The sequence below is a fragment of the Mustela nivalis genome (assembly GCF_964662115.1).
Source record: "Mustela nivalis genome assembly, chromosome: 6".
Classification (NCBI taxonomy): domain Eukaryota; kingdom Metazoa; phylum Chordata; class Mammalia; order Carnivora; family Mustelidae; genus Mustela; species Mustela nivalis.
In genome coordinates this window covers 16,725,964-16,750,323 of record NC_139025.1, presented here as the reverse complement: position 1 = coordinate 16,750,323, position 24,360 = coordinate 16,725,964, and the positions used below count along the sequence as shown (strand labels likewise).

General features: G+C 52.6%; 1 protein-coding gene across 1 annotated transcript; it reads left to right on the top strand.

Moving 5' to 3' along the window:
* The first annotated feature begins 845 nt into the window (after positions 1 to 845).
* On the top strand, positions 846 to 23,785 carry TGFB3 (transforming growth factor beta 3). Its single transcript, XM_082733626.1, has 7 exons — positions 846 to 2,656; positions 10,828 to 10,991; positions 11,279 to 11,408; positions 17,334 to 17,441; positions 19,219 to 19,390; positions 21,568 to 21,721; positions 22,601 to 23,785. The coding sequence occupies exons 1-7, from the start codon at positions 2,311 to 2,313 to the stop codon at positions 22,757 to 22,759; spliced, it is 1,233 nt and encodes a 410-aa protein (XP_082589752.1). The 5' UTR covers positions 846 to 2,310; the 3' UTR covers positions 22,760 to 23,785.
* The last annotated feature ends 575 nt before the right edge of the window (positions 23,786 to 24,360 follow it).

The following is a 24,360-nucleotide window of genomic DNA, read 5'->3' as shown; positions in this document are numbered from 1 at the left end:
GGCTGGATGAGGTGGGGTGGGGTGGCGGGGAGCAGCACTGATTCCCAGGAAAGAGATCAAGTCAGAGGCAAGTCCTATGTTGCCGGACAGCAACGTGCCTTGCCCTCTCTGAGCTTCTCGTGGGAAAAGACCTAGAAGCTTAGGCGGAGAAGAGAAACGAGAGCGAACGGAGAGAAAACTTCCCCTCACCCATCTGGGAAATGGGCTAGGGCCAACTGCTGACTTTGCGCTCGCTGGCGCGGCTCCCTGCGGAACCCTCGGCGGGGAGGGAGGCTGCGAACATCTGGAGCACATTTCTGCGAGAGCGGCTGCCGAGCGGGGCCCCGGGAAGAGAGAGGTGCACTTGTGCGCGCGGCGGTCCGAGAGCGAGGCCGTCCCCCCCAGGCTCCGGTGTCGCTTCCCTCGCCCTCTGCTGCGGTCCCTCTTCTCCAGCACCCCGGCCCCACCCCCCAGCCCTTCCCCGGTGTCCCGGCCCCGGCCCGCCGCGCTCCTTCACTGGCGCGCTCGCCTCGCCAGAGGGCACCCTCGGTCTGCCGGAAAACGCCACCATTTTCAATGGCCCTGGAGCATCTCCAAGCTTCAGCCCGCCGCCCGACTCCAGGCTTGTCCGTGAAGAATCGGGGCCAGGATCGCCGTGGAGCCGTGCCCACCTCCGACCCCGCACCCCGGCCGGGCATCGCTCCCCGCGCCGTCTGCCTCCATCCCCGAGGGTGGGCACGGCCGCCCCTGCGCCAGCCCCGCGCGCGCCCCTGCCCGGTGCCCCGCGCCCCTGCCCGGCGGGCCGCTGTGCCCGGGGTGGGGTGGGGGTGGGGGCGGGCCGGGGCAGGAGCGAGAGACTGGCGGAGTAGAGAGGACGGACTGACAGCTGGCGAGAGGGCGAAGGAGCTGGGGGAAAAGGAGGGAAAGGATTCGTCGGAGTAACTTTCCAGAAAAACAGTCAACGTGTAGCAGGAGTGACTCCAAGAGGGGAAAAAAAGTTCAGTTACCACGTCGAACGAGAGGGCTCGCAAAGTATTTTTCAAACGGGCTCGGCTTTTCCTGTGCCTGTTTAAAACATTAAAATCGTGCAGCAAAAGAGGCTGCGTGCGCTGGTCCCTCCCTCCCCCACCCGGGCCAGAGACGTCATGGGAGGGAGGTATAAAATTTCAGCAGAGAGAAATAGAGAAAGCAGTGTGTGTGCATGTGTGTGTGAGAGAGGGAGAGGGAGAGGAGCGAGAGGGAGCGAGGGAGAGGGAGAGAGAGAGGGAGAAGGAGAGGGAGAAGCAGCAGGGAGAGGAAGGGAGGGAAGCAGAAAGCCAAGGCCAAGGGAATGAGAAGGCGAGGGGAGAGATAGGCGAAGAAGCCTGAGAAAGAAGGAATAACCGCTTTCCGGAGCAGGCGTGCAGGGAACTGGCTGCTATTTTCTTTTCCTTTTCCTTTTTATTTTTTTAAAGAGAAGCAGGGAACAGAAGCAATGGCCGAGGGAGAAGACAAGCCGAGGTGCTGGTGACACTGGGCGTCCAAGTGGATTATTGGGGCTGCTCTCCAGGGGCCTGTCCTCCCTGCCTTCCAATTGCACATACCCCCACTTCCCAGCCAATGAAGACGAGAGGCAGCATGAACAAAGTCATTTAGAAAGCCCCCGAGGAAGTGTAAACAAAAGAGAAAGCATGAATGGTGTGCCCGAGAGACAAGTGTGTCCTGCGCTGCCCCCACCTTTCCTGGGGCCAGCCCAGCCCAGCCCTGCCTCTCCCCACCTACTCACTGGCGATCTGACTTTTTTTTAAGAATTTTTTTTTCCCCTTTTCTTTTCCCTTCTCTTTTCTTATCCTCCTTCAGGGCAAGGCGAGGATTTTGATTTTGGGACCCAGCCATGGTCCTCCTGCTCCTTCTCTAAAATACCCACTTTCTCCCCATCGCCAAGCGGCATTTGGCAATATCAGATATCCGCTCTATTTATTTTTACCTAAGGAAAAACTCCAGCTCTCTTCCCACTCCCAGCTGCCTTGCCACCCCTCCCAGCCCTCTGCTTGCCCTCCACCTGGCCTGCCGGGAGTCAGAGCCCCGCAGAACCTGTTTAGACACATGGAGAAGAAACCCAGAGCTCCAAGGCACACAGTCGGCTTCTTCGCGCTCAGGGTTGCCAGCGCTTCCTGGAAGTCCTGAAGCTCTCGCAGTGCAGTGAGTTCATGCACCTTCTTGCCAAGCCTCAGTCTTCGGGATCTAGGGAGGCCGCCTGGTTTTCCTCCCTCCTTCTGCACGACTGCTGGGGTCTCCTCCTCGCTGGGCCTTGCAGCCCCCCCGGCCGCTCTCTCCAGCTTGAGCAGGAAGATGCACTTGCAGAGGGCTCTGGTGGTCCTGGCCCTGCTGAACTTGGCCACGGTCAGCCTCTCTCTGTCCACTTGCACCACCTTGGACTTTGGCCACATCAAGAAGAAGAGGGTGGAAGCCATTAGGGGACAGATCTTGAGCAAACTCAGACTCACCAGTCCCCCTGAGCCATCGGTGATGACCCACGTCCCCTACCAGGTCCTGGCCCTTTACAACAGCACCCGGGAGCTGCTGGAGGAGATGCAGGGGGAGAGGGAGGACAGCTGCACTCAGGAAAACACCGAGTCGGAGTACTATGCCAAAGAAATCCATAAGTTCGACATGATCCAGGGGCTGGCGGAGCACAGTAAGTCCAAATTCTTGCTGGGGTGTCTGCTCTGGAGGGTCTGAACTGGAGTAGGGAGTCCCACGGAGGGGGGGCCCGAGTGCTGGCCTCTGAGCGGGGTTGGGGGGGGTGCCCCCGGTTCACTCACACCAAGGCTCAGGAGGTGTGATGCACAGTTGGGGCCGGGTGGGTGGGTGGGAGGGAGACAGAGCCACTCTGGTAAGAGCAGGGGGCTTTGGGGAGGCCGGGAGCCCTGGGGTTGAGTGGCTTGCTGAACTGCCATCACATCCTGAACTGGTTTGACTTTGGAATTACATTGCGCTGTCCCGTTAACCTCTGTGCTCTGGCACGTGTGAGGGGCTAGGTAACTGAGCAGACGGGTGCCCGGGAGGCCAGGGCCGAATCTCTGGAAAGCCCTTCTGGCTCCACGAGTCTGGAGACCTGGGTCTTCTCCCCCGTTTTCACAACTCCTTGTGACACATCTGTGGTTTAATCTTTCTTGTTCTTGGGAAGAAGGGGATACCTGCCACAGATTCATGTCTGTCAAGCTTTTCGAGGCCCGGGCAAGGCGCAGCCTCTTGCTGTCCAGGCCCCTTGGTCTGTGCCACACACATGACCCACGTGAGCCGTGAGCATGGTCACACCTCTGTTCACACGTACATGTGCTTTCGGGCTTTGTACAGTAGACAGATTCCTGGGATCAAAATGGGCGGCTTCCAGGCCTGCGGACACGGGGAAAGCAGGGTTGTGGCTCTGGACGTGTCGATGATTGCTGGCCGCCCTTCTGTGTCTGCGTGTCACGGGAAGAGTGGGTGGGAGGTGTGGCTGTGGGTGCAGAGAGGACATGTGTCTGGGAGTGTGTCTTCCCAAGAGCTTCTCCTCTGTGCCGAGAAGCTGGGAGGCTTCTGGGTGAGACGTCCGTGTGTGTGTTTGTACACGTGTGGAAGTCATGTGTGTTTGCTGAACGGACATTTAAAAAACCTCAATATGAGAGAGAGAGAGAGAGAGAGAGGAGAGAGAGAGATTTGGCAGATGTTGAGAAACTGACAGCCCAAGAAGGAGGAATGTGAACCACAACAGGCCAGGGACTCTGGGAACAGCTCTGTTTGCTTTTCCTACCAGCAGGTGTCCTCGCCACCCTGACTCCATGGCTCCCTCTTCTTCCCGGGCTCACCTGGCAGTGGGAGTAGGGGTGGGAGAGTGGGAGGGAGGAAGCAGGGTGAGAGGGGTCAGCTGGGGGTGGGGGGGATGGCAGGGGTTGAAAGGAACCTGGCTGAAGACTAGAGAGAGGGGTAGGTGGCCGGTGGGTGGAGCAGCTCTCGCTGAAGGGGCAAAAGGCCCTATTGGGAGCCGGCCCAGGCCAGATCCAGGAGCCTGTGGTTCCTGGCGAGGGGTTCCCACTCCCTTTTCCTGTGGCTGCCTGGAGCGCCTTGCCTTAGGATGTGGCTACCGTGTGGGTCGGAAGCCTGAGTACAAGGCAGAATGAGTAGAGGCTCCCTCCCCGGTGTCCTCCAGGTGGGGCTGGCTAAGGGTCTGCCAGGGGCCTGCAGTTCCCAGAGGCACCGGGATGGCTGAAACCCGCCCCCCCCCGCCCCCTCCAGCTCCTGGCAACTGCCAAGTCAGGACGCAGTGGCCACAGATAGGGACAGCTGAGGCCTGCAGGAGAGGTCTGAAGAGAGCTCAGGGTGAGGGAGAAGGGCTCAGAGCTCAGTGATCCAGGCCAGGAGGTGGAGTCTCAGGGAGGAGGGACTCTGAGTCACAAGGGCCCCATCCAGCCTGAAATCCCGAGCCCAGAATGAATGGGCCAGATGCAGGCAAGGGCATACAGGTGCCAGTGGACATGGATTTTGTGCAGCAGCTCAGGGCACATAGAGGGGGCAGCGCCGGGGAAAGCCAGGACAAGGGCACACGGATGCCGGGCGGCTCAGCCCGCAGCACCAGGACCTTGCAGCTGGGGCAGGCGGGGGTCGGTCGCCCTCGGGCCACAGAGCCTGGTCAGTCTGGGAGTAGATCTAGCCCAAGGATCCAGATGCTGTGTAAGATCTTGGGGAGGAGCTAGGGCCGTGAGGACACGGATGATGCCAGGGAGGCTTGCAGGTGCACACAGGAAGCAGGCCCAGACTCTGCAGCTGCTGGAGGTGACACAGGGGCTGAGCAGACGTGGCTTGGGCCGGCCCTGCAGCTGGTCAGGTGCCGAGCCAGCCCTGGAGAGGCAGATGCAGAAGACACGCTAATTAAAAGGAGGCAGTGGGCAGATGCTGAGCTGGAGCAGAAAGCCAACCTCAGAGGCTTAGCGTAAGGGAAGCCTGTCCGGAGCTCATGAGGGTTGGCCAGTGGCGGCACTGGCTCTGCGGCAGGACACTGGGAGGGTCTGGGTGCCAGAGCTTCTGGGGAAGTGCTGAGATCGAGTTCCCTTCCACATTTCGTCATTGCCCACGCACTCCTGTACACAGTGGACAGGCACTTAGAGAGGAGTGACAGCAGGGAGATGGGGGAGCCTGTAGAGCAAATGTGGTAAGGAGTAATTTCCGGGGGAGGGGGCAGGAAAAAGGGCACCAAGATGAGCAGAGAGGAGAGGGCCCATCTTCTGGCAGATAGGGATCCCAATTCTCTACCTTACAGATGAGGAACCAGAAACATGCAGTTAAGTAATTTGGCTCTAAGAGCATGGACTCTAACCCAGACGCTCTGCATGCAGAATGCATATCGTTAGGCACCAATGCCGGTGTGTAAAATAGACATTGCAAGTTCCACCTTTAACCTTAAGGCTTCAATACGACCTTGACTTACAATATGAATAAATCACATATTGGACCAAAGCGATGGTTGGGGGAGGGCGGATAGGCGCTGTTAGTAACCCCGGGGCAGATCGCGCGGGGCCAACTGGGCGTGTTCTGTCTTAGCTCTGCCTGTTGTTAGGGCCAGGAGATTCATACCACCGCAGATGTTCTCCCAAATTCAACAAAAGGGTTTTCTTTATCTAAGGAAAAGCCTCAAGCTGGTTAAACAGCCACACCAGGTGGCAGTGGATTGGTCACCTCTCTGAGCCCAGTTTTCTCATCTGTGAAGTCAGAGATAATCTCCAAACGCTCTTGCAGCTGAAACAATTTTGTGTCTGTATCTGGGACCATTGAACAGTCTCTGTGCGGAAGGCAAGCTTCCGTAAATCCTTTTGTAATTCACCGGGAGTTGGCCATAGAGAGGTTCTCCCTGACATCCACGATGGGGAAAGACGGGGAAAGACGCAGTCTTCTCCCTTCGTCATCCTTGTTATCAAGATATCACCAGGGTGGGTGTCATTTTAACTTCTGGCCTGTAATTATCCGTGGCTGGCGGGAGACTTTTGTTTTCATCCAAGGCTGGCGTGAAGACAGCCAGCAAACCCAGAGATCCTGAGCAAAGAGAAAATTTGATATGTTGGCCTTTTTTTTTTTCCTGGATGCTAATTTAGATTGGGTTCATTCTGAAAATTAAAAGACCTTTCGTATCCTGAGAACTCATTGGTTCTCAGTGCCAGTGCTCTCGGCACACTAGGTCAGGGTTTCTCCAAGAACGGTCCAGGGGCTCTGTGTGAGTAGGAAATGTGTAAATTCCCAGGCCCAACCTCACCCTTCCAGAATTAGAATCTGTAGGCGAGGTCCTGGGGAGTCTGTATTTCTAAAAAGCACCCACTGCTTCTTAAGCCCCCTGAAGCTTACAACACAGTGTACTCCGGCAAAACCTTTTCTTCATTTTCTTCATTTTCTGGGCCCTCTCCTCTCTGCTCATCTTGGTGCCCTTTTTCCTGCCCCCTCCCCCGGAAATTACTCCTTACCACATTTGCTCTCCAGGCTCCGCCATCTCCCTGCTGTCACTCCTCTCTTAAGTGCCTGTCCACTGTGTACAGGAGTGCGTGGGCAATGACGAAAAGGAATGAAGAAAAAGAAAAGGTTGGAGTCTGCCAACCCAAGTGTCCACAGAGATGAGGCAGCTAATGCAAAGGATCCAGAAGAAAAGCCTCAGCATCAGCACCATGACAAAGCGCAAAGGGCCCTTGGCCTTGGCGTCAAGGAGAGCACAGGGTGTGTGGGAGGCTGATGGGGGTTGGGGGGAGCCGGAAGCACCCACGCCCTGGGTCAGAGAAAGCACCCACTGCTCAGTTCCTGCCGATTTCTGCATTTAGGAATGTGGGTCCAGCTTCACCAGACCTCGCCGTTTGCCAGAAGTGCTGAAAACCTGGCTCTTTTTGTCAAATTTCCCACCTTTTACCCTGGGCTTAAAATATCGATGGGCTTCTAATTCAAAAAATTTTTTAAATGATGCATTGGCCAAACTGTGTGTCTAACACTTCTGAAAGGTCAACCTATTTAAAGGTTAAATCACTGAAGCGTGGTTTTTCAAACTTCCTGAGCATCTGGAAGCCATGGTATCCTTTGCAGAGCACTGTAAACTGTGGTTCTCAACCCTGGCTGCCCATTAGAATCATCTGAAGACCTTTACAAAGAGAAGAAAGATAGGGGAAAAAAACAACAACAACAAGCAGCTCTGGACCCACCCACTCCGAGGTAGTCACGGGTTTGTAAGGTTCTGCACGTGATTCTAAGGGGCAGAGGGTGAGAAGCAGCGCCTGGCTCGTGTCTGTGGGCCGCCACTGGGAGCAGCAGGGACCAGGCAGAGAGGACGGATGGACGCAAAGGCACATCCAGGAGTCCCAGCGTCTGAAAACATTTTCAGAGGCATGGTCGAAACAGTCCGCCTTTCCGCATTTTTTCATGAAGACTCTACAGGAATATCCTTTGCTTATTTTTCTCTCCTGTAGCAAAAAAGAGAAATTTGCCTCCATCTATATCTATATCTATATCTATATCTATAGATATATAGATATAGATATAGATATAGATATAGATATAGATATAGAGATGGATTTTTTCTTTTTTTGCGTAGTGGAAAAAGTTGGTCCTAATGTAATTTTCAGGGTGGCTCCTCTAGCGTCCTAAAGATGCAAGGCCTACCCACAGAACTGAGTGGGAATGGGCTGTTGCTTGGGCCCAAGTTGGTACTCTAGGCCCACTCCACGGAAGCTTTCTTTTTTTTTTTGGTGAAACTGTGCCTCCACTAGAGGATCTCTTAGGGCTCCCCCCAATTTCCAGAGGCCCCACTTTAAGAAGAGCGGAGTGGTCAGATGACCTGGCTGGGTTCAAATACTACCTCTGCCGCAACCCGCTGGTTGAGTGATCTTGGGAAGGTCGCTCACTTTTCTCCTTTGTAAAATGGTCAGTTTGACTTAATGCTCATTCTCCTTAAGGACTGTTAGAGGGCCAGGTGAGTTGGGAAGAGGTCTGTGCAGTGTTAGGTGGTGTTACTACAGTTTGTTTATTTATCATCTCAATCCACAAATGATTTAAAATACCATTGTTATTCTGTGGATTTAAATGCCAAAAAGATTATATTTACATTTTTTTCTCTCTCCTAGGCAGTTCCCTTGTAATCATTAATGATTTCCAGCTTTCCTTGCTGGTGTCAATTTGCTTGCATCAACTAATTAATGAGTGGGTCTGGCAAGATCCGTCTGAACATCGGTGTCTTCGTCTGAAGAGGGTTGCCCTAGATGACCCTAATGTCCCTTCTAACTCTGCTAGAAATCTGTAGGTCCCGGTGACTTAAAAAAAAAGAAAAAAGAAAAGAAAAGAAAAAGAAATAACACTTCCCAGGGAGGCTAGGTGGCTCAGTCAATTGAGCACCTGACCCTGGGTTTTGACTCCGGCTATGATTTCAGGGGCACGAGATCGAGCCCCACATCGGGCTCTGTGCTCAGCACAGAGTCTGCTTGGGATTCTCACCCCCTCTCTCTCCTTCTGCTCCTCCCCGCACTTATGCACGTGTGCGCTCTCTCTCTCAAATAAATAAGTAAACAAAATCTTAAAAAAAAAAAAAGAGAGAGAGAGAAAGAGAGATCCTCCCCACCTCCTTCTTGAAATCTCCTTGAAGTTCCCAGCAAGAGGAGTCCGTCTGAGGGACTGAGATTGATTGACTGATTGATGGTCTGGGAGTCACAAAGGAGAGATGGTTACATACAAGAGTGTCCTGAAGACCGTCTTAGCTCCTCGCTGTCCTGGCCTCCTGAATCCTGGTCCCGCTCTGACTCTGCTTACGGGCACGTGCCCTTTTCTGTTTCATTTTCCTTCCCATAGCAACACGGACACACTCCGCTCCCTCTTTCAGCAGTTACTGGAGGTAGGAGCCGCCTCCATGACAGCTCCTTCAAGAACCGAGTGTGTCAGTGCGCGACAGGGTTGCCAGTCCACGAGCTTGTCCACGTCCAGAGGCTTCCAAACTGGCAAGCTGAACAATTAAATTGCTATCACTGATGCCTCTTTCTGGTTCTCTCTGACACGGTTTAGGGAGTAGTTGGCAGTATTTGTTTTCTCGAAGGCAGTTATTAATCAGGGTTCGTTAGGCGGCATTCACACATTTGTTTTCCTAACATCTGTTCCATTAATTTTCTAAGAACCAGTGTCAGGCCCACCAGATGGCAATTTCCAGAAACACTCACTCATCCTTTCCTAAAGATCAGTAGCACACTTGCTTGTTTCCAGGCCTCTGATCCTTCCCGCCTTGTCCGTGACTTCCTACACCACCCCTCGGGGTGATGATGAGCTCATTCCAGCCACATCCATTATGTGTGGAATCTGGGTCTCCGAGCTTGAATTTCAGGTTCTGGCTATTGTTACCATTCATGTAGAAAGTTTTTCTCTGGGTGTTAGTGCTGCTCCGACCTTGAGGTTGTAACACACACAGGAGAGAAAGACAGGATCTTTTTTTTTTTTTTTTTTTTAAAGATTTTCTTTATTTATTTGACAGAGAGAGAGACAGATCACAAGTAGGCAGAGAGGCAGGCAGAGAGAGAGGGGGAAGCAGGCTCCCCGCTGAGCAGCCCAACGTGGGGCTTGATCCCAGGACCCTAAGATCACGACCTGAGCCCAAGGCCGAGGTTTAACCCACTGAGCCACCAAGGTGCCCCAGGATCTTTCTTTTCTCTTTGTCTGGTGCTGAGGTATGGGAAAGAGCATCTGCTGCTTTGAGTCTTGTGGACAGGGACGAAGCAGCCAGCAGTGTGGCAGAGGCTGGCATACCACATGCTGTCAAGGACAGAAACCCTTAGGAGCCAGAGCGGATGGCCTAGCTCTATCTGAAGATATGTCTATGGGTCTGCCTGGCTTGAGATATGAGCCCTTTGCCATACTGATGCTGCCTCAGTGGGCCTAAAACATGGTGTTAATTATGTCACTGCGCGGCACTAACACTTTCCATGGCTCTCACTGCTCGTGGGGTAAAATCCAGCCTCTTGGTCTGACATTTCAGCCTCCCTGTGGGAAGATCGCAGTTGGCTGTCCTTGACCTTGTCTTGGGGCCTCACCTGGCTGCTTCAGGTCATCTTACACACGGGCACCTCCTCCCTTCCCCGCTTTGTTCCCAGAAGTCCTTCCAAGGAAAGTGCCTTCCTCTCCATCCTCCAACCCTTTCCTCCTGCAGGACCCAGATCGAAGGGTGCCTCTCCGCCTCAGTTGCTCCCTGCTGTCTCCCTCCTTGGATCCTTTTGCAGCAACTCCTGGGCTTCTCCAAAGGCCCTCAGCACTTTCCTGCTGGTCCTGTTATGTGGGTCTCTGTATTAGTATCTTCCCCCGGATCTGAATCTCCTTGAAGGCAGGGGCATGTCTCTTCATTTTTGCTTCCCAGTGTCAGCACTGACTTGGCGCACCGTATGTGCTCCAGCCACACGTGATGAATGAATGAATGCCTGAAGGGAAGAACGCAGGAATGGGTCAAGCAGCGGTGAGATGTTTGAACTACTTGGGCCATTTGCTGCGACCTTTTGAGAATCTGTGTTTTTTAAAAGAGCGCGAAAGCAGGCCGGAGAGCCTGTCAGAGTTGGGATGTCCAGGCGATGGGAGGAGGGGTGATTGCCCCTGAATGGCCAGTCATGGGTGCTGTGTCCTGGGGTTCCCAGGTCTCCCTGCTCCTGGCTTAGGCCTGTGTGTGATTCCAGGGCCACCTAAATCTTCCTTCTGTCCCCACCTTTAGGCCTGAGCCCTTGAGCCTCTAGGGAGGTCAGGGGTGGGACCTGGGCCACCTGGCCAGTGTCCCTGGGCAGCACATTGTCTCCTATGCGTCTCGCTCACACTGCCCCTCTCCCCACTTGCTTGATCTCCTAGATGAGCTGGCCGTCTGCCCCAAAGGAATCACCTCCAAGGTTTTCCGCTTCAACGTGTCCTCAGTGGAGAAAAATGGAACCAACCTGTTCCGAGCAGAATTCCGGGTCTTGCGGGTGCCCAACCCCAGCTCCAAGCGCAGTGAGCAGAGGATCGAGCTCTTCCAGGTGAGCCCCTCCCAGAGCAGAAGCCCCATAGATAGGAGAGCAGCGTCTCTACCATTCTGGGCCTTCCCTCTGCTAGAGTTGAGCGGACCTGGCTGTGAACCCTGCCTTCTTGGACTCCTTGCATCTGTGTCTGTCCTGGAGAGGACGAAGCATTAACTAAGGGGCTTGTGAGAGTCTTCCGGAGTTTTTAGCTTCCTGTCACTGCCCTCGCCCGAGCTCCTGCACTGTGACCTAGGCTGCCATCCTTGTCCTGGGCTGGGGTACTTACGCCTCTCTCTGCCCTCTAGATTCTCCGGCCCGATGAGCACATTGCCAAACAGCGCTACATCGGCGGCAAGAATTTGCCCACGCGGGGCACCGCCGAGTGGCTGTCTTTTGACGTCACCGACACAGTGCGTGAGTGGCTTCTGCGAAGAGGTATGTTGGCTCTTACTCTGAGCGTTTTGGAGGGAACCTCGGGACCCTTGGTTGTTCCCGAAACAGAAGGAACAGGACAAAACCAGAGGAGTCCCAGATCTGGGTTCAAGCTCTAGCTTTGTCCCTGGCTCTCTGTGCCCTTCATTCATTCACTCGACCCGTGTTTATGCACTGGGGGGGATGCAGCCGTGAACATGACCAGGGAGGTCCGTCTCCCATGGGGCCGTTGTTCCGATAGGAGAGACACACAGTAACCAAGAAAACACTCTGAGGAGTAGGAACCTCAGTGATGAATACCACGAGAGAGAGAAAGGGGACAGTGTGGCCGTGACGGGTGGGATCCGGCAGGCGGTGCTCAGGGAGGCTCTCTGTGAGCGGGAATGTGTGCCCCAAGGTCTGAGGGATGAGAAGGGCCGGCGTGTGAAGGTGAGAATAAGGATGTGCTGGGCAGAGGAGGTGGGGAGGTGCGGCCCCCAGGTGGCAGCCGTGTGGTTTGATCTGACCGCAGCACGCAGGCTGACTCCACTGGAATGGAGTGAGCTGGGGGCCAGAGGTAGCTGGGCCATATGACTTAGGACCTGCAGAGCCATGGTCAGGTTTGAGGACTTAGTCCCTGTGTAATGAGAAGCCTTGGAGTATCACAAGCAGGGCTGGGATGTGGAGTGAGGTGATTTGGTTTAGACCCCTCTGCGGGCACCTGGGGCCTCAGTCGGTAGAGTATCTGTCTGCCTTCAGCTCAAGTCATGATTCTAGGGTCTTGGGACCGAGCCCCATGTTGGGCTCCCTGCTCAGCAGGGAGTCTGCTTTGCCCTCTCCCTCTGCTCCTCCCTTTTGCCCCCACTCACACTCTCTTGTGTGCTCTTCCTCTCTCAAATAAATAAAATCATTGAAAGAAAAGACAAGACCCCTCTGCTTGCATGAAGTCAAAGGAAGGAGAGGGAAAACCCGCTAGGGGGCATGGCAGCAGCCCAGAGGAGTGCCCCTGGGGCTTCAGCGAGGGCGGTAGTCGTGGGCGTGGAGATGCTTGGGGTCTGTTGTCCATTTTGGAGGTCTGGCCCATACCAAGGGCTGGTTAGGTAAGGGGTGTGCGGGCTAGGATGGCCTCGGAGGCTGTGGATGGAACCCCCAGGTGATAATACTTACTGACACAGGGAAGACAGAGAAGAGTAGGTTTGGGGCCCGGTTCTGTTAGCGCCAACTAAATTTGGAAGGCTTGGTAGTTATCCAAGGGGAGCTGTACAATATGCATATCAAATGTCCCATGTCCCATATATCTCAACCACTTGCTGTATTTCCTCACCTGGAACATCAGGTCATGGTTCCTTTCCTGTACGTCTCACACAGCCGTTTTAAGGATCAAATGGACTAGAGAGAGCTCCATGGTTTTTTATCCTGTTACACAAGAGGAGTCTTTGATTCGGTCAGATAAGGAACCTGAGGCCCTGAGAGGTTAAGTGGCTTAGCCAGGGTCATCCAGCCTAGATCAGGACTGGGGTCTCCCAACTGGCAGTCATGGTGTCTTGTAATATCACGTCTGCTGTTTCTCCCCTTCTTTACTTGGGGACACTGCCCGAGGACTGATGCTCAGTGCCGGGGGGTGTCTGTGGTGGGCGGGCTCATCTGTTCCTTTTTCCCGTCTTGCCCAGAATTTTCTTCTGTCATCAGCTGCCGTGGGGGCACAGTCCACCCACAGGCCGATGTCCAGAGTCCCTGGAGACGGTCAGCCCTTTCTTGTCATTGATATTTTAGGAAACTTGTCTTGGTGTTTGGGGGCTAAAGCACTAAGTCTTGACCTACATGATATTTTAAATTTAAAGAAACAGTCAACAGTTTCTGTTCTTCAAGTCAGGAGATGTCACATAAAACCTGGACTTCTGGATGTTCTAGAAAAATGAGAAGATTTCCTAGTGACGATCCACAGGAGATGAGTCGTGGCCACCTCTTAAAATGGGGCGGGCATCCTTCACATCCCCATAGGCCATTCAGTCCCTGCTGTCCCCCAAGAACGAGGCTGGCAGTCCCCATTGAGCATGATCTGCTGGCTCATTTTGTTCACTTATATAACCTGCCCGGGCTCCGCAGGCCTCTGAGTGGGCAAGTCCTCATCGAAGGGGCATTGCTTGCTGCTGAGCCAGCTGATCGTGGGCTGGAGGTCCTGCCTCAACTCCAGGGATACCGGGGAATTCTGTGCCATCTCCCCTACTGAGCGCAAAGGCAAGAGCCTGGGAGCACCCACAGGACGGGGATCTGCTTGCTGTCGGCAGCACAGTTGGGAAGTCTGACTCAGACGGCACTCCACCTAGAGCCTGACATGGCTGCAGAAAGGGGAAACTGGGGAAATTAATCTCTTAGCTTCCCTGTCTGATTTTGATCAGCTCCACCTGGATTTCTTTGAAGCCCTGGGCACTTGAAGGAGCTCTTATTTTCCCAGCTGCAGAGCTCAATGCAACGTTTGCGCTGAGAATGATTTCCATCTTCCTTGAGACATCAAAAAGATAATTTCGTAATAAAACCTGTGAGTCCCCCACCCACCATCCCTACCGCTGCCAATTCTGAGGTTAGTTCTTCATTGGAACCTTCAGTTCCCATTTAGGCAGATGCTTCCCGCCCCTCGAACAGGGGAATCACACGCAGACCTTGACTTACGCAGAGCTCGTGAGACTCCTCAGAGTTCGTGGCCCCGAACAAGGCAGCAGGTGGACTCCAAATGGAGCAGTGGGTGGTGTGGACTGATGGGGAAACTGATCCACATATTGGGTCTTGGATTCATTCAGCAAACACTTGGGAGCCTGCTGTGCACCAGTTTGCCAGTCTGCCTTCTGGGTCCTGGAGCTGGCTGGAGCCCCACCGAGAGTTAGGGGCCTGGGTCCTCATACCTTTGTGCTCCTTCTCCTTGGTAGGCACTTTCTCCCCCTGTGAAGCCAGACGTCCACTAGCGACCGGGGGAGGGAACACAGCCAGCATCATAGCTCAGGTGAGGGGCGACACTGCGAAAACACAGGCATCTTCCCTGGTGATCTCTGTTGCCCCCTCTTTGTCCCTCCTTGTCTCTAACAATTAGGAGCGTGGCTTGGGCATCAGGTGTTTGAATCTTGGCTCTCCCACTTACTGACTGGGTGGGTACCTTGGGCAAGCCATTAAATTTCTCTTAGCCTCAGGGTCCTTATCTTTTAATGGGGATGGGTAATAATTGCTCCTGCTTTGTAGAATTATTATAAAGATGGAATGAGTTCCCGCACATACAGTCTTAGAGCAGTGCTCGACATGTAATGCTCAGTGAATGTTGGCGATTATTGCCATCACTCTGAATCTTCTACCCAGACAGAGCCTGTTAGCCAAGCCAGGGGTCCATCTCTCACTACCACCTGTCCCCTAAGCCTAACTGTCCCCAACACATCTGTCTGCACCTTGACTTTCTTCTTCTTCTTCTTTTTTAAAGATTTATTTATTTATTTTAGAGAGAGGGAGAGAGAGGGGCCTGCTCAGGAGCACACACTGGGGAAGGGACAGAGAGAGAATATCGAAGCCGACTCCTGCCACTTGCGAATCCTGCTGCGGGGGGTCGATTTCACAACCCATGAGATTAGGGATCAGGACCTGAACTGAAACTAAGAGTCAGACTCAACTGACTGAGCCACCCAGGTGCCCCTAGACCTTGACCATCTAACTCAGAATCATAGAACTTGCTTACAGCTGGTCTCTCTTGGCTTACCTTGAGGCCTTCTGGGTAACAGAAGTTGTACTCTGCCGCCCATCCCAGCTGGCCCTGCTTCTTCCTTCAGTGGCCTTCAGCCAGGAAGAAGACACTCCCATGGCTCCGTCTCTATTCACTTCTTGTTCTCTGGCTGGGCATCAGCTTCCTTGTGATTGTAGCCCCATGCCTCCCCACCAGAGCGAACCTTCTGGAACCGAAGTCTTCAAGCTCACCAAGGGTCAATGTGTCCTAGAGGTTGCCCTGGCTTAGAGGAGGACAGATGAGACTGGGTTCTGGAATTTATGAAGAGAGGATCCTGGCCTGCCTAATGGTGATCAGAACCCTGGGCTTGAGTCATTCTGTGCATGAGAGGGTGCTGAGCTGGCTTGGACTCTGGGGTTTTCCCTGATGACACCAGATTTCAAGAAGACATCACGTTGGTCCCGGGGTGGATGCTCCCCCAGAACGGGGGTGGCCCGGGGCACAGTAAATGAGTCAGCTTGCTGAGATGCTGGTCCTGAAGAGGGGTCCTTCCCCATGACCTTTCCTACAGCACAACCTGCTGCTCCCTTTGGGTCGACAGAGCTTCCCTAGCTGACTCTGACCCACCAGAATTGATAGTATCCCAGACCCTTCCTGGTCTCCCTGCACAAAACTTCTGGATTCAGTTCAAATGTGTCTCCTCCTCCTCTTCTTCTTCTTCTTTTTAAAGATTTTATTTATTTATTTGACAGAGAGAGATCACAAGTAGGCAGAGAGGCAGGCAGAGGGAGAGGGGGAAACAGGCTCCCCGCTGAGTAGAGAGCCTGACGCGGGGCTCGATCCCAGGACCCTGAGATCATGACCTGAGCCGAAGGCAGAGGCTTAACCCACTGAGTCACCCAGGCACCCCCAAATGTGTCTTTCCTTATACCTCCTTTTCTCCCTGCACTTTGCTCAACCCATTTTACTAATTTCCTTGCTTCCCCCATTTTAGTACAACACAAACACCACAGGTAGAAGAAAGGGCCACAGCTGGCCTTCTTACACCAGAGAATCCGTCTGCAAACCCTGGCATCTCCATATTTCCTCCCTTTGGTTTTCTCTGAGCTGTGTCATCTGGGCCCTTGGCCCTTGGCCATGTCCTTCGGCCAGTGCTCTGATTTCACAACGGTCTTCCTGAGCGGCTCGTCTCCCCACAGCGAGCCGTCCCTGTCTCCAGCTTCCCCAGGAACTGAACAGGGATCCCCAGGGAAGAAACTTCCAAGTAACTTTGACCTCATTCTGTCCTTACCCCTTAAGGAAAATACAGTCAAAATTAACTATGATTTTCGTCTTCTCTCCTCTGGAAACTTGCACTCCATTTACACCCACAGTCATGGCCCTGGCAGAAAGGCTGCCATCCTCCCAATACACGGATTTGGCTATTTGTCTGCAGGTGACCTTGCCTCTAGCATTGCTTCCTAACTTCTCTAGTTCTATGGCTCAGACTCCGCCGGCTTCCGCCCAGCTGGAGGAATTTGTGGCCTTTTGCATCACTGCCTCTCTGCTCCGAATTTCCCGGTAAACCCCCTTCCCCGTTCTGTCCCGGTCCCCCGGCCCCTCAATTCGTCCTTCTGGAGCAGGTTGGCTTGAGCATCTCCTCTCCCAACAAACACCTAGAAGGGGTGATGGTTAGTTTTCTTCCTTCTTGTACCTCGTTTTTTTGTCCCCAAGTAGGCAGGTGACAGTCTTTTTCCCCAATACCATCCTTTGAATATAGAGGACCGTGAATATTCTCCTTCGGGATGCCTGGGTGGTGCAGCTGCTTAGGCGTCCGACTCTTGCTTTCAGCTCAGGTTGTGGTTTCAGGGTCCTGAGATCAAGCCCCCCTCTGGGCTCCAGGCTCAGCACAGAGTCTGCTTAAGATTCTCTCTCTCCCTCTCCTTCTGCCCCTACCCCCACTCGCACACATGTGCCCATGCTCTCTCTCTCTCTCTCAAATAAATAAATAAGTCTTTCAAAAAAAAGGAAAATTCTCCTTTATAATGCTCCTTAATTTAGGCCTTTATTTGGTTATTCACGACATAACAGAAACACCTGCAGGCCCACTCCAGCTTTGGTGGCACCTTCTGGCTCCTGTGACCTTCAGTATCACTCGGCTCCTATGACTGCCTAAGGGAGCAGAGGGCCTGTCTAACCGTGTGTGGTGATGGGCACACTTCCCCATCATGTAAAGAATGTTCTCACTGATTCCATGTCTTATTTTGCAGAGTCCAACCTGGGTCTGGAAATCAGCATTCACTGTCCATGTCACACCTTTCAGCCCAATGGAGACATCCTAGAAAACATTCATGAGGTGATGGAAATCAAATTCAAAGGTAACAAAATGGATGTGTCTAGTAGGTGGAGGGGGGTCGATGAGGCAGGGTAGGAGAGGAGACCCAACCGAGCCCCAAGAAAAACTACCGAACTCCGTCACAGAGATAGCCCAATATTTTATACTCAAGTGTTTCTGCTTTGCTCCAAAGGCAAGGTGTGTGACTTTCTGCTTATAGATAGAATATGTGAGTGTCTGGAAGACAGTGTAGTGTTGGGAAGAAGGGTGCAGTCAAGGCCAACCAGTCTGCCTCTCTGGGCTCAGTCAGTAAAACAGAGATGAGAATACCTCTTCTGTAGGGTCATTATGCAAATTAAGTGAGATAACAAATGTGAAACCCAGTGCCTCAAACATTCAACAAATAGTAGGTGTCTTCCCCCTCCCTAAAAGAAATGAACTACTATGGTGACCGAGAATATGTTTCCTGACTCCTGAACTTTCTAAATACCCCAGAGGCCACCTGATTCCTACCCAGCAGTCATCTTGGTTTGAATGACGGCTTTGGGCTCAGGGTAATTGTAGGAAGATGGAAAAAGAGTTGATAGTCTTTTCAGGTTTTCCGGTTTTCCAGACTGTTTCTGAGGCTCTCAATCTCTGGACGGTCTCTCGATCTCAGGGACGTTCCCCTTCCTTGAACAGTCCCATCTGGATAACTGAGGCACACCCAAAGCCAGGCGGTTCCTCAAGATCCAACCAACCACGCCAGAGCCTGAGGTCAGAGGCTTGTCTGGGAAGAGATGTACCCTCTCTTGGCTGCCAGCCCTGGGCAGTCTTCTTTACCCTTCATGGCCTTGATTTGAGGGCCCCCTGCCCTCCCCCCTTTTTTAAAGCCAAGCATTCGACATCCTAGTCACAGAACCTCAGAGCTCAGAAGACCTTTGGGGTCTAACCTACAGGCCAGGTCAGGATGAAACCCCCCCCCCCCCCACTCTGTCCATAGTTACTTTGTTCATAAAGATGCTCAGAAAAGGGAATTTCAGATTCAAGCCTCCCATTTGTCTTCTGGTCCTAGTGCACCTTCATGGGGTGCAAGTTCCTTCCATCACTGTGTAAATTAAGCTCCTTGTGTTCCTTCCCTGGTGGAGATGGACAGCAGCCGGAAGCTGCCTGTCACGAAATAGATCTTCTTTTAGTTGAGACTCGCTCTAATTCAGTCCCCAGTCTTTTCTCTTCCAGATGAAAGAGGGTCCCCACCACCACCCCGGCCCTGCAGAGTTTGTTTGCTAATCTGTGCCTCACATCCCTTGTAATCTCATCTGAGTGTTACAGTGGAAACACTTTGAAACTCCTAGAGCGTGTGTCCGTTAATGGTTACGGTCTAGTCCCTCCAGCTCCCGTCAAAGGGATCTGCAACCAAGACACCTTACATTATAGGGAGGACTCAGGGGCTGTCTTGATCAATTCAGAGCATACGAGGGAACTCACACCCCAAGATTCTAAGTCTCAGAATCTACATGGACAACCGAAAGCAATGTTAGCTGCCCCCCACCCCCACCCCCAGGGTACTTCATGGAAGCTTCTTGGGCCTGACATCCCAGGAAGCATCTCGGAAGGCCTCTCTGCTCTCTGGACGGTTTACACAGAGGAGACATGAGGGGATCCGACTATGGGTGTCTTGTCAGTTCCTGTGAGGCCGGTTCCTCCACCTGGTCTCCTCCTTCCCCTTCCTGCAGCCTGACACCAGCGGGACGCCCGGGCAGGGACGGGATAGAACAGGAGGCCAGCCTCCACTCCGCCTTCCTTAGACAGGAGATTGTCTTCCTCCCTCCCGTCCACAGGGGTCGACAGTGAGGACGATCATGGCCGTGGGGATCTCGGACGCCTCAAGAAGCAGAAGGACCACCACAACCCCCACCTCATCCTCATGATGATCCCCCCGCACCGGCTGGACAACCCAGGCCAGGGCGGGCAGAGGAAGAAGCGGGCCCTGGACACCAATTACTGCTTCCGGTGAGCTTGGGCCCACTCATGACCATGAACTCCTGAGGCAGCCTTTACTGTGTGCCCGTTGTGGTTCGGTCCCCACGCCCAAGCTGGGTCCTGGATGCTATTCACAAACCTCTCTAGGAAAGAAGATTGAAAACCTCTTCCCAACATCTTCCTGTTTTTCTGGGAGCCGCAGGTTTTCCAACAGCCCAGCTCTTGGGGGACCTGGCTGAAGCCAATGGCTAGGAGAGTGTTGCTAAGATAGTTTGGATTGGAGAGACTTGGCCGAAGCCCCTCTGCCTCTTATGTTGTAAAGTACTCCTACCATGTGTTTTTGTGTGTGGGAGGGATGAATGCAGGACTTTATTCTTTTTTTGGCTATTTAAATTCTAATTAGTTAGCATATGGTGTCATATTGATTTCAGTAGAATTTAGTGCTTCATCCCTTATATCCAACACCCCGTGCTCAGCATCACAGGTGCCCTCCTTAATGGCCATCCCCCATCTAGCCTGTCCCCCCACTCCCCTCCCCTCCAGCAACCCTCAGTTTGTTCTCTATCGTGAAGAGTCTTTTATGGTTTTTCTTCCTTCTCTTTTCCTCCTTCTCCTATGTTCATCTGTTTTGATTCCTAATCCACATATGAGTAAAATCATGGTATTTGTCTTTCTATGACTCATTTTGCTTAGCATAATACTCTAACTCCATCCATGTCATTGTAAACGACAAGATTTCATTCTTTTTGATGGCTGAGTAGTATTCTATTGTAGATATACTCACGTCTTCTTTATCCATTCCTCAGTGGAGGGGCACTTGGGCTCTCCCCGTAGTTTGGCTATTGTTGATAATGCTGCTATAAACTTCAAGGTGCATACACCTGTTTGAGTCTGTACTTCGGAAAAATACCTAGTAGTGCAATTGCTGGGTCATAGGATAGCTCTAGTTTTAACTTTCTGAGGAACCTCCATACTGTTTTCCAGAGTGGCTGCACCAGTTGAATGCAGGGCTTTCCATGAAAGGAGTGCTCAGTTCCTTGTGAACTGTCCAAGGATGCTCCTGGGTGAGGGGAAAGAAGGCAGTCTCTGTGTACCAGGGGGTTTGGAGCTGGAGAAATTAACGAACTAATTCAGAAGTAGTAGGAAGTAGTAGGAAGACAAAAAAAGAGCCCCTTCTCTTATTTAGTTTTCTTCCTCTTTTATGAGGGGATGATAAAGCACACCTAGCAATGACTAAAATGAAGAAAACAACCACATCCGTGAGAAGGTCCGAAGGATAGAGTGCTTTAAGAATCCGGAGCAAGTAGTTCATCTGTGGATGCAGGAAAGGCTTATGAAGGGTGCACAATGTGAGCCTAGGCAGATGAGTGAGGTTTGGGCATGCAGGGGTATGGGGGAGGAAGGAAGGAACACGAATGGGTCAGTTTGGTTGCAGAGGAGGATGCCTGGATGGAGCCGGGGAGAATTAGAGCTTTAGATCTAAACCCATGTCTTATAAGGAGGGACTGCGTGAACGAGGGATGTTGAACTTGAAGGTGCAATAGAGGCAATGTAGTGGCCACTAACCGTCTGAAGGCTGGCATGTAGTTTGCTCTGTGTGGCTCATAATCGGTTAGGAATGGGTGCTTTTGGCTGCAAGGAACAGTGGCCTAAACCACAAAGGATTTCTTGTTCACAAGAAGCCTGTAGCCGCAGGCTCAGGTTGGTCTGGCTGCCTAATTACACCGTTGGGAATAGAAGCTCTCTCTCTGCAGTCCGCCATGTTTCCTGTGTTAGCAGGCTAACGTATGTAAGCCACAGGAGCTTAGAGTTCACGTCTTGCTGAGTGCTCCTTAGGAAGGTAACAATAAAACTAACCTCCACAAAGCTGAGCTGGCCGAGAACATGCAGTGCTTGGTTTTATGTGAAGCGATTTATATCTCTGCTTTGATCTATGGTGTTAAAGGAGGCAGGACCACCTTCGCCTTTTGTCCTCTTCCTCATGCCTTGTCTTTATCTGCCTATTATGACCTTGGGATCATGGTCTTCAGTACAGGAAGATGCTTTTATGGTATGTACTGCTCGATGCACTTGAATGTGGGATTCCATGGATTAGGGCCACCTCTTAGGATGACCAGGAAGGACTCCAGGTACAAATATGAGGGCCATTGAAGTTTTTGATATTGATTTCCTTTAGGTTGATGGTCTATAAATGTTTGTTGTTGTAGCAATCTGGAGGAGAACTGCTGTGTGCGCCCTCTCTACATTGACTTCCGACAAGATCTGGGCTGGAAATGGGTCCATGAACCTAAGGGCTACTACGCCAACTTCTGCTCAGGCCCTTGCCCCTACCTCCGCAGCGCGGACACAACCCACAGCACGGTATGGAGCAGGGCTATGCGATGTGGGGCTCTGGGGCCGTGCCCTGCGGGCCACTCGTTCACACGAATGCGTGAGGACTGAATGTTGAATGAGCGAATAAAGATCCAGGGAGAGTAAAATTCCTTTGCTGAAGGTTCTGATCTTGGCATCCTGGGCTGACTCTATGCCACATTCTGCCCTTTAAAATTTCCTCCATGGTTTCAACCAGGCTTTTTATTTGTTCTGTATGAACCTTTTTACTATTCTGGCAACTAATGCACTGTCCCAACACCGTATGTCAGAGAGGCGCATGCACGGCTAGCAAGGGATGTTGGGGCAGAAAGGCTTCTACCATCAGTGAAAGGCCTGGGAATTCCAGCCTCTTGGGATTTTGAAAGATCATGCAAAGCACAAAGAAGAAGCTTATAGGCAACAATGGGAAGGAAAAGGGAGAGAGGGGGAAATCAGGATTCTGACACTAGCTTGCCTTTCTTTCCCTTGAGGGGAATCGGAAATAGGGCAGTCCATTGGGAAGCATGGTTCCGGAGAGCTCACGGTTACTGCATCCTGTCTGGGGTCCCACACTCTGGGGCTTACTAAATGGCCCAAAGCAGCATTTAGTGAGATCGCTTCTCACCAGAGTAACCATTATAGCTAGCAAAACCAGAAGTGTCTCCTAACGGCTAAGAAAATTTCACGAGGCATTTCAAGTCACCCACTAGTTGTCATCGGCTTAGCCTGATAACGCTCAGCCCACACAGTATAGGTGTTCACCCACACCCAGAGAGCATCCATGGCCAGTCTACAAGCGGCCATCTCTGGAGAGGCCCCCAGAACATGGTAGAGGGCTCCGGGTCTGCGGCTTGGCCTGCCGCCCTCTAAATGATGTGTCCTCCCCAGGTACTGGGACTGTACAACACCCTGAACCCCGAAGCATCCGCCTCACCTTGCTGCGTGCCCCAGGACTTGGAGCCCCTGACCATCCTGTACTATGTCGGGAGGACCCCCAAAGTGGAACAGCTGTCTAACATGGTGGTCAAGTCCTGTAAGTGTAGCTGAGACCCTGCCTGCGAAGGAGAAAGAGGACAGAGGACCGCCACCGCCTGACCGCCTGCTCCTCGGGAAACAAAAGCAACAGACCTCACCTAGAGGCCCGGAGCCCACAACCTGCGGCTCCGGGCGGATGGCCGAGACGGAAGTTCCCTTTCGGGACATTTCTCCTCCTTGCTGGCTCTGGGAATCACTGTGGTAAAGAAAGTGTGGGGTTGGTTAGGGGAAGGCCCAACTCTTCAGAATACACAGATTTTCTGTGACGTAGACGGAGGTGGTGGGGACAGAGGAAGAGGGATGGCAAGTTGACACGGGGACGCATCAGGCAACAATGGATCTGGGATACCCTAGGGAGGAGGAAGGGCAGAGAACAGCCGGGACAGGGCCAGGCCCGAAGACACTTCTGAGGTCAGATGGGCTCATTGCTGCCCCACATCTGCTCTAGGGAATGGGGGTTACCTGATTCAAGGCAAGCATTTTCCTTCAGACAGGTGACCTAGACAAAGTCCCAGAATTGTATCTTGGGCTACCTGGGATTAAGGAGGAATGTGTTATTTTTGCAAATTGTCCTCTCAACATCAATCAGCAGCACCAAGGGTCAGTACAGGGAGACAAATCCAGGGAATGCAGTTCCTGGACCGTCAACTCTGTGGGGCCACCTGGACACGCTGAACTCAGAAGCAGAGGGTGGGAATGAACACTCTCCTGTCTGCCCTCTGGGTCCCTCCTCTCGCCTTCTTCCTCGATCGCATTTCCCCTCGGACATATGGCTAGACACCTTCCAGGGCAAGGGCGCACATATTGGGATTTGGGGTCTGTGCAGTCTTGGGGCATTATGGGTTCCCTCCCCCCACCCCAGACCCTGCGTTCATCTGGTGTTCCTGGAAGAAGGTGCTAGAATGGGTGAGGCGTGCGGGGAGGTCGCGCACACGCCACACAATGACTTGGCCCCAGACACGTAGACTGAGGTATAAAGACAAATACAAATATTACTCTCAAAATCTTTGTATAAATAAATATTTTTGGGGAATCTTGGATCATTTCATCTTCTGGAAGATTGTTTCTAGAACAGTAAAAGCCTATCCTAAGGTGTTTAGTTTGACTGGATAAATATCCTTGATTGCTCTTTTCTTAATCCCATGTTCGTGTCTACTAACCTGAGGTAACTGGCTCATGGGGCAGAGCATCTCAAACGTGGAAAGCATTGCTTAGTGTGCACACCCTGGACGGTGGGACGCCGCACTACCTTCTGCCGTCTGAGAAGACTGAACCGTCTGTGTTCCCTTCCTTCTTGTGGAGTTATTTTGTTCTCAGACACACAGAGGCAGTGGCTCAGATTTGCAGAAAGTTGTATGAACGTGACCTACATTTAACTGGGCAAAAATCATTTGCGGTGAACCCTTGCCTGTGGAAATGTGTTTGTTTGTAGCTGTGCTATAAATTACGAACATCGTCATTTTTGAAAATCTAATCTCACCCTCGAAGCAGTTGAGAATTACAGAAACTGTCTGTGGCAAACGGCTGAAGAAGATGAGGCTAATTCTGTTATCAGGGAAGCCTGCCAGGAACGCCTCTGTCAGTGATTTGGGGATGGGAGAGGGCGAGGAAGT

Bases quoted from the DNA above. Each gene is read 5' to 3' on its own strand.
- TGFB3 (XM_082733626.1), top strand. From the start codon at position 2,311: ATGCACTTGCAGAGGGCTCTGGTGGTCCTGGCCCTGCTGAACTTGGCC. The intron at 11,409-17,333 runs GTATGTTGGCTC...CTTATTTTGCAG, and splicing joins TGAGTGGCTTCTGCGAAGAG to AGTCCAACCTGGGTCTGGAA. The intron at 17,442-19,218 runs GTAACAAAATGG...TCCCGTCCACAG, and splicing joins GATGGAAATCAAATTCAAAG to GGGTCGACAGTGAGGACGAT.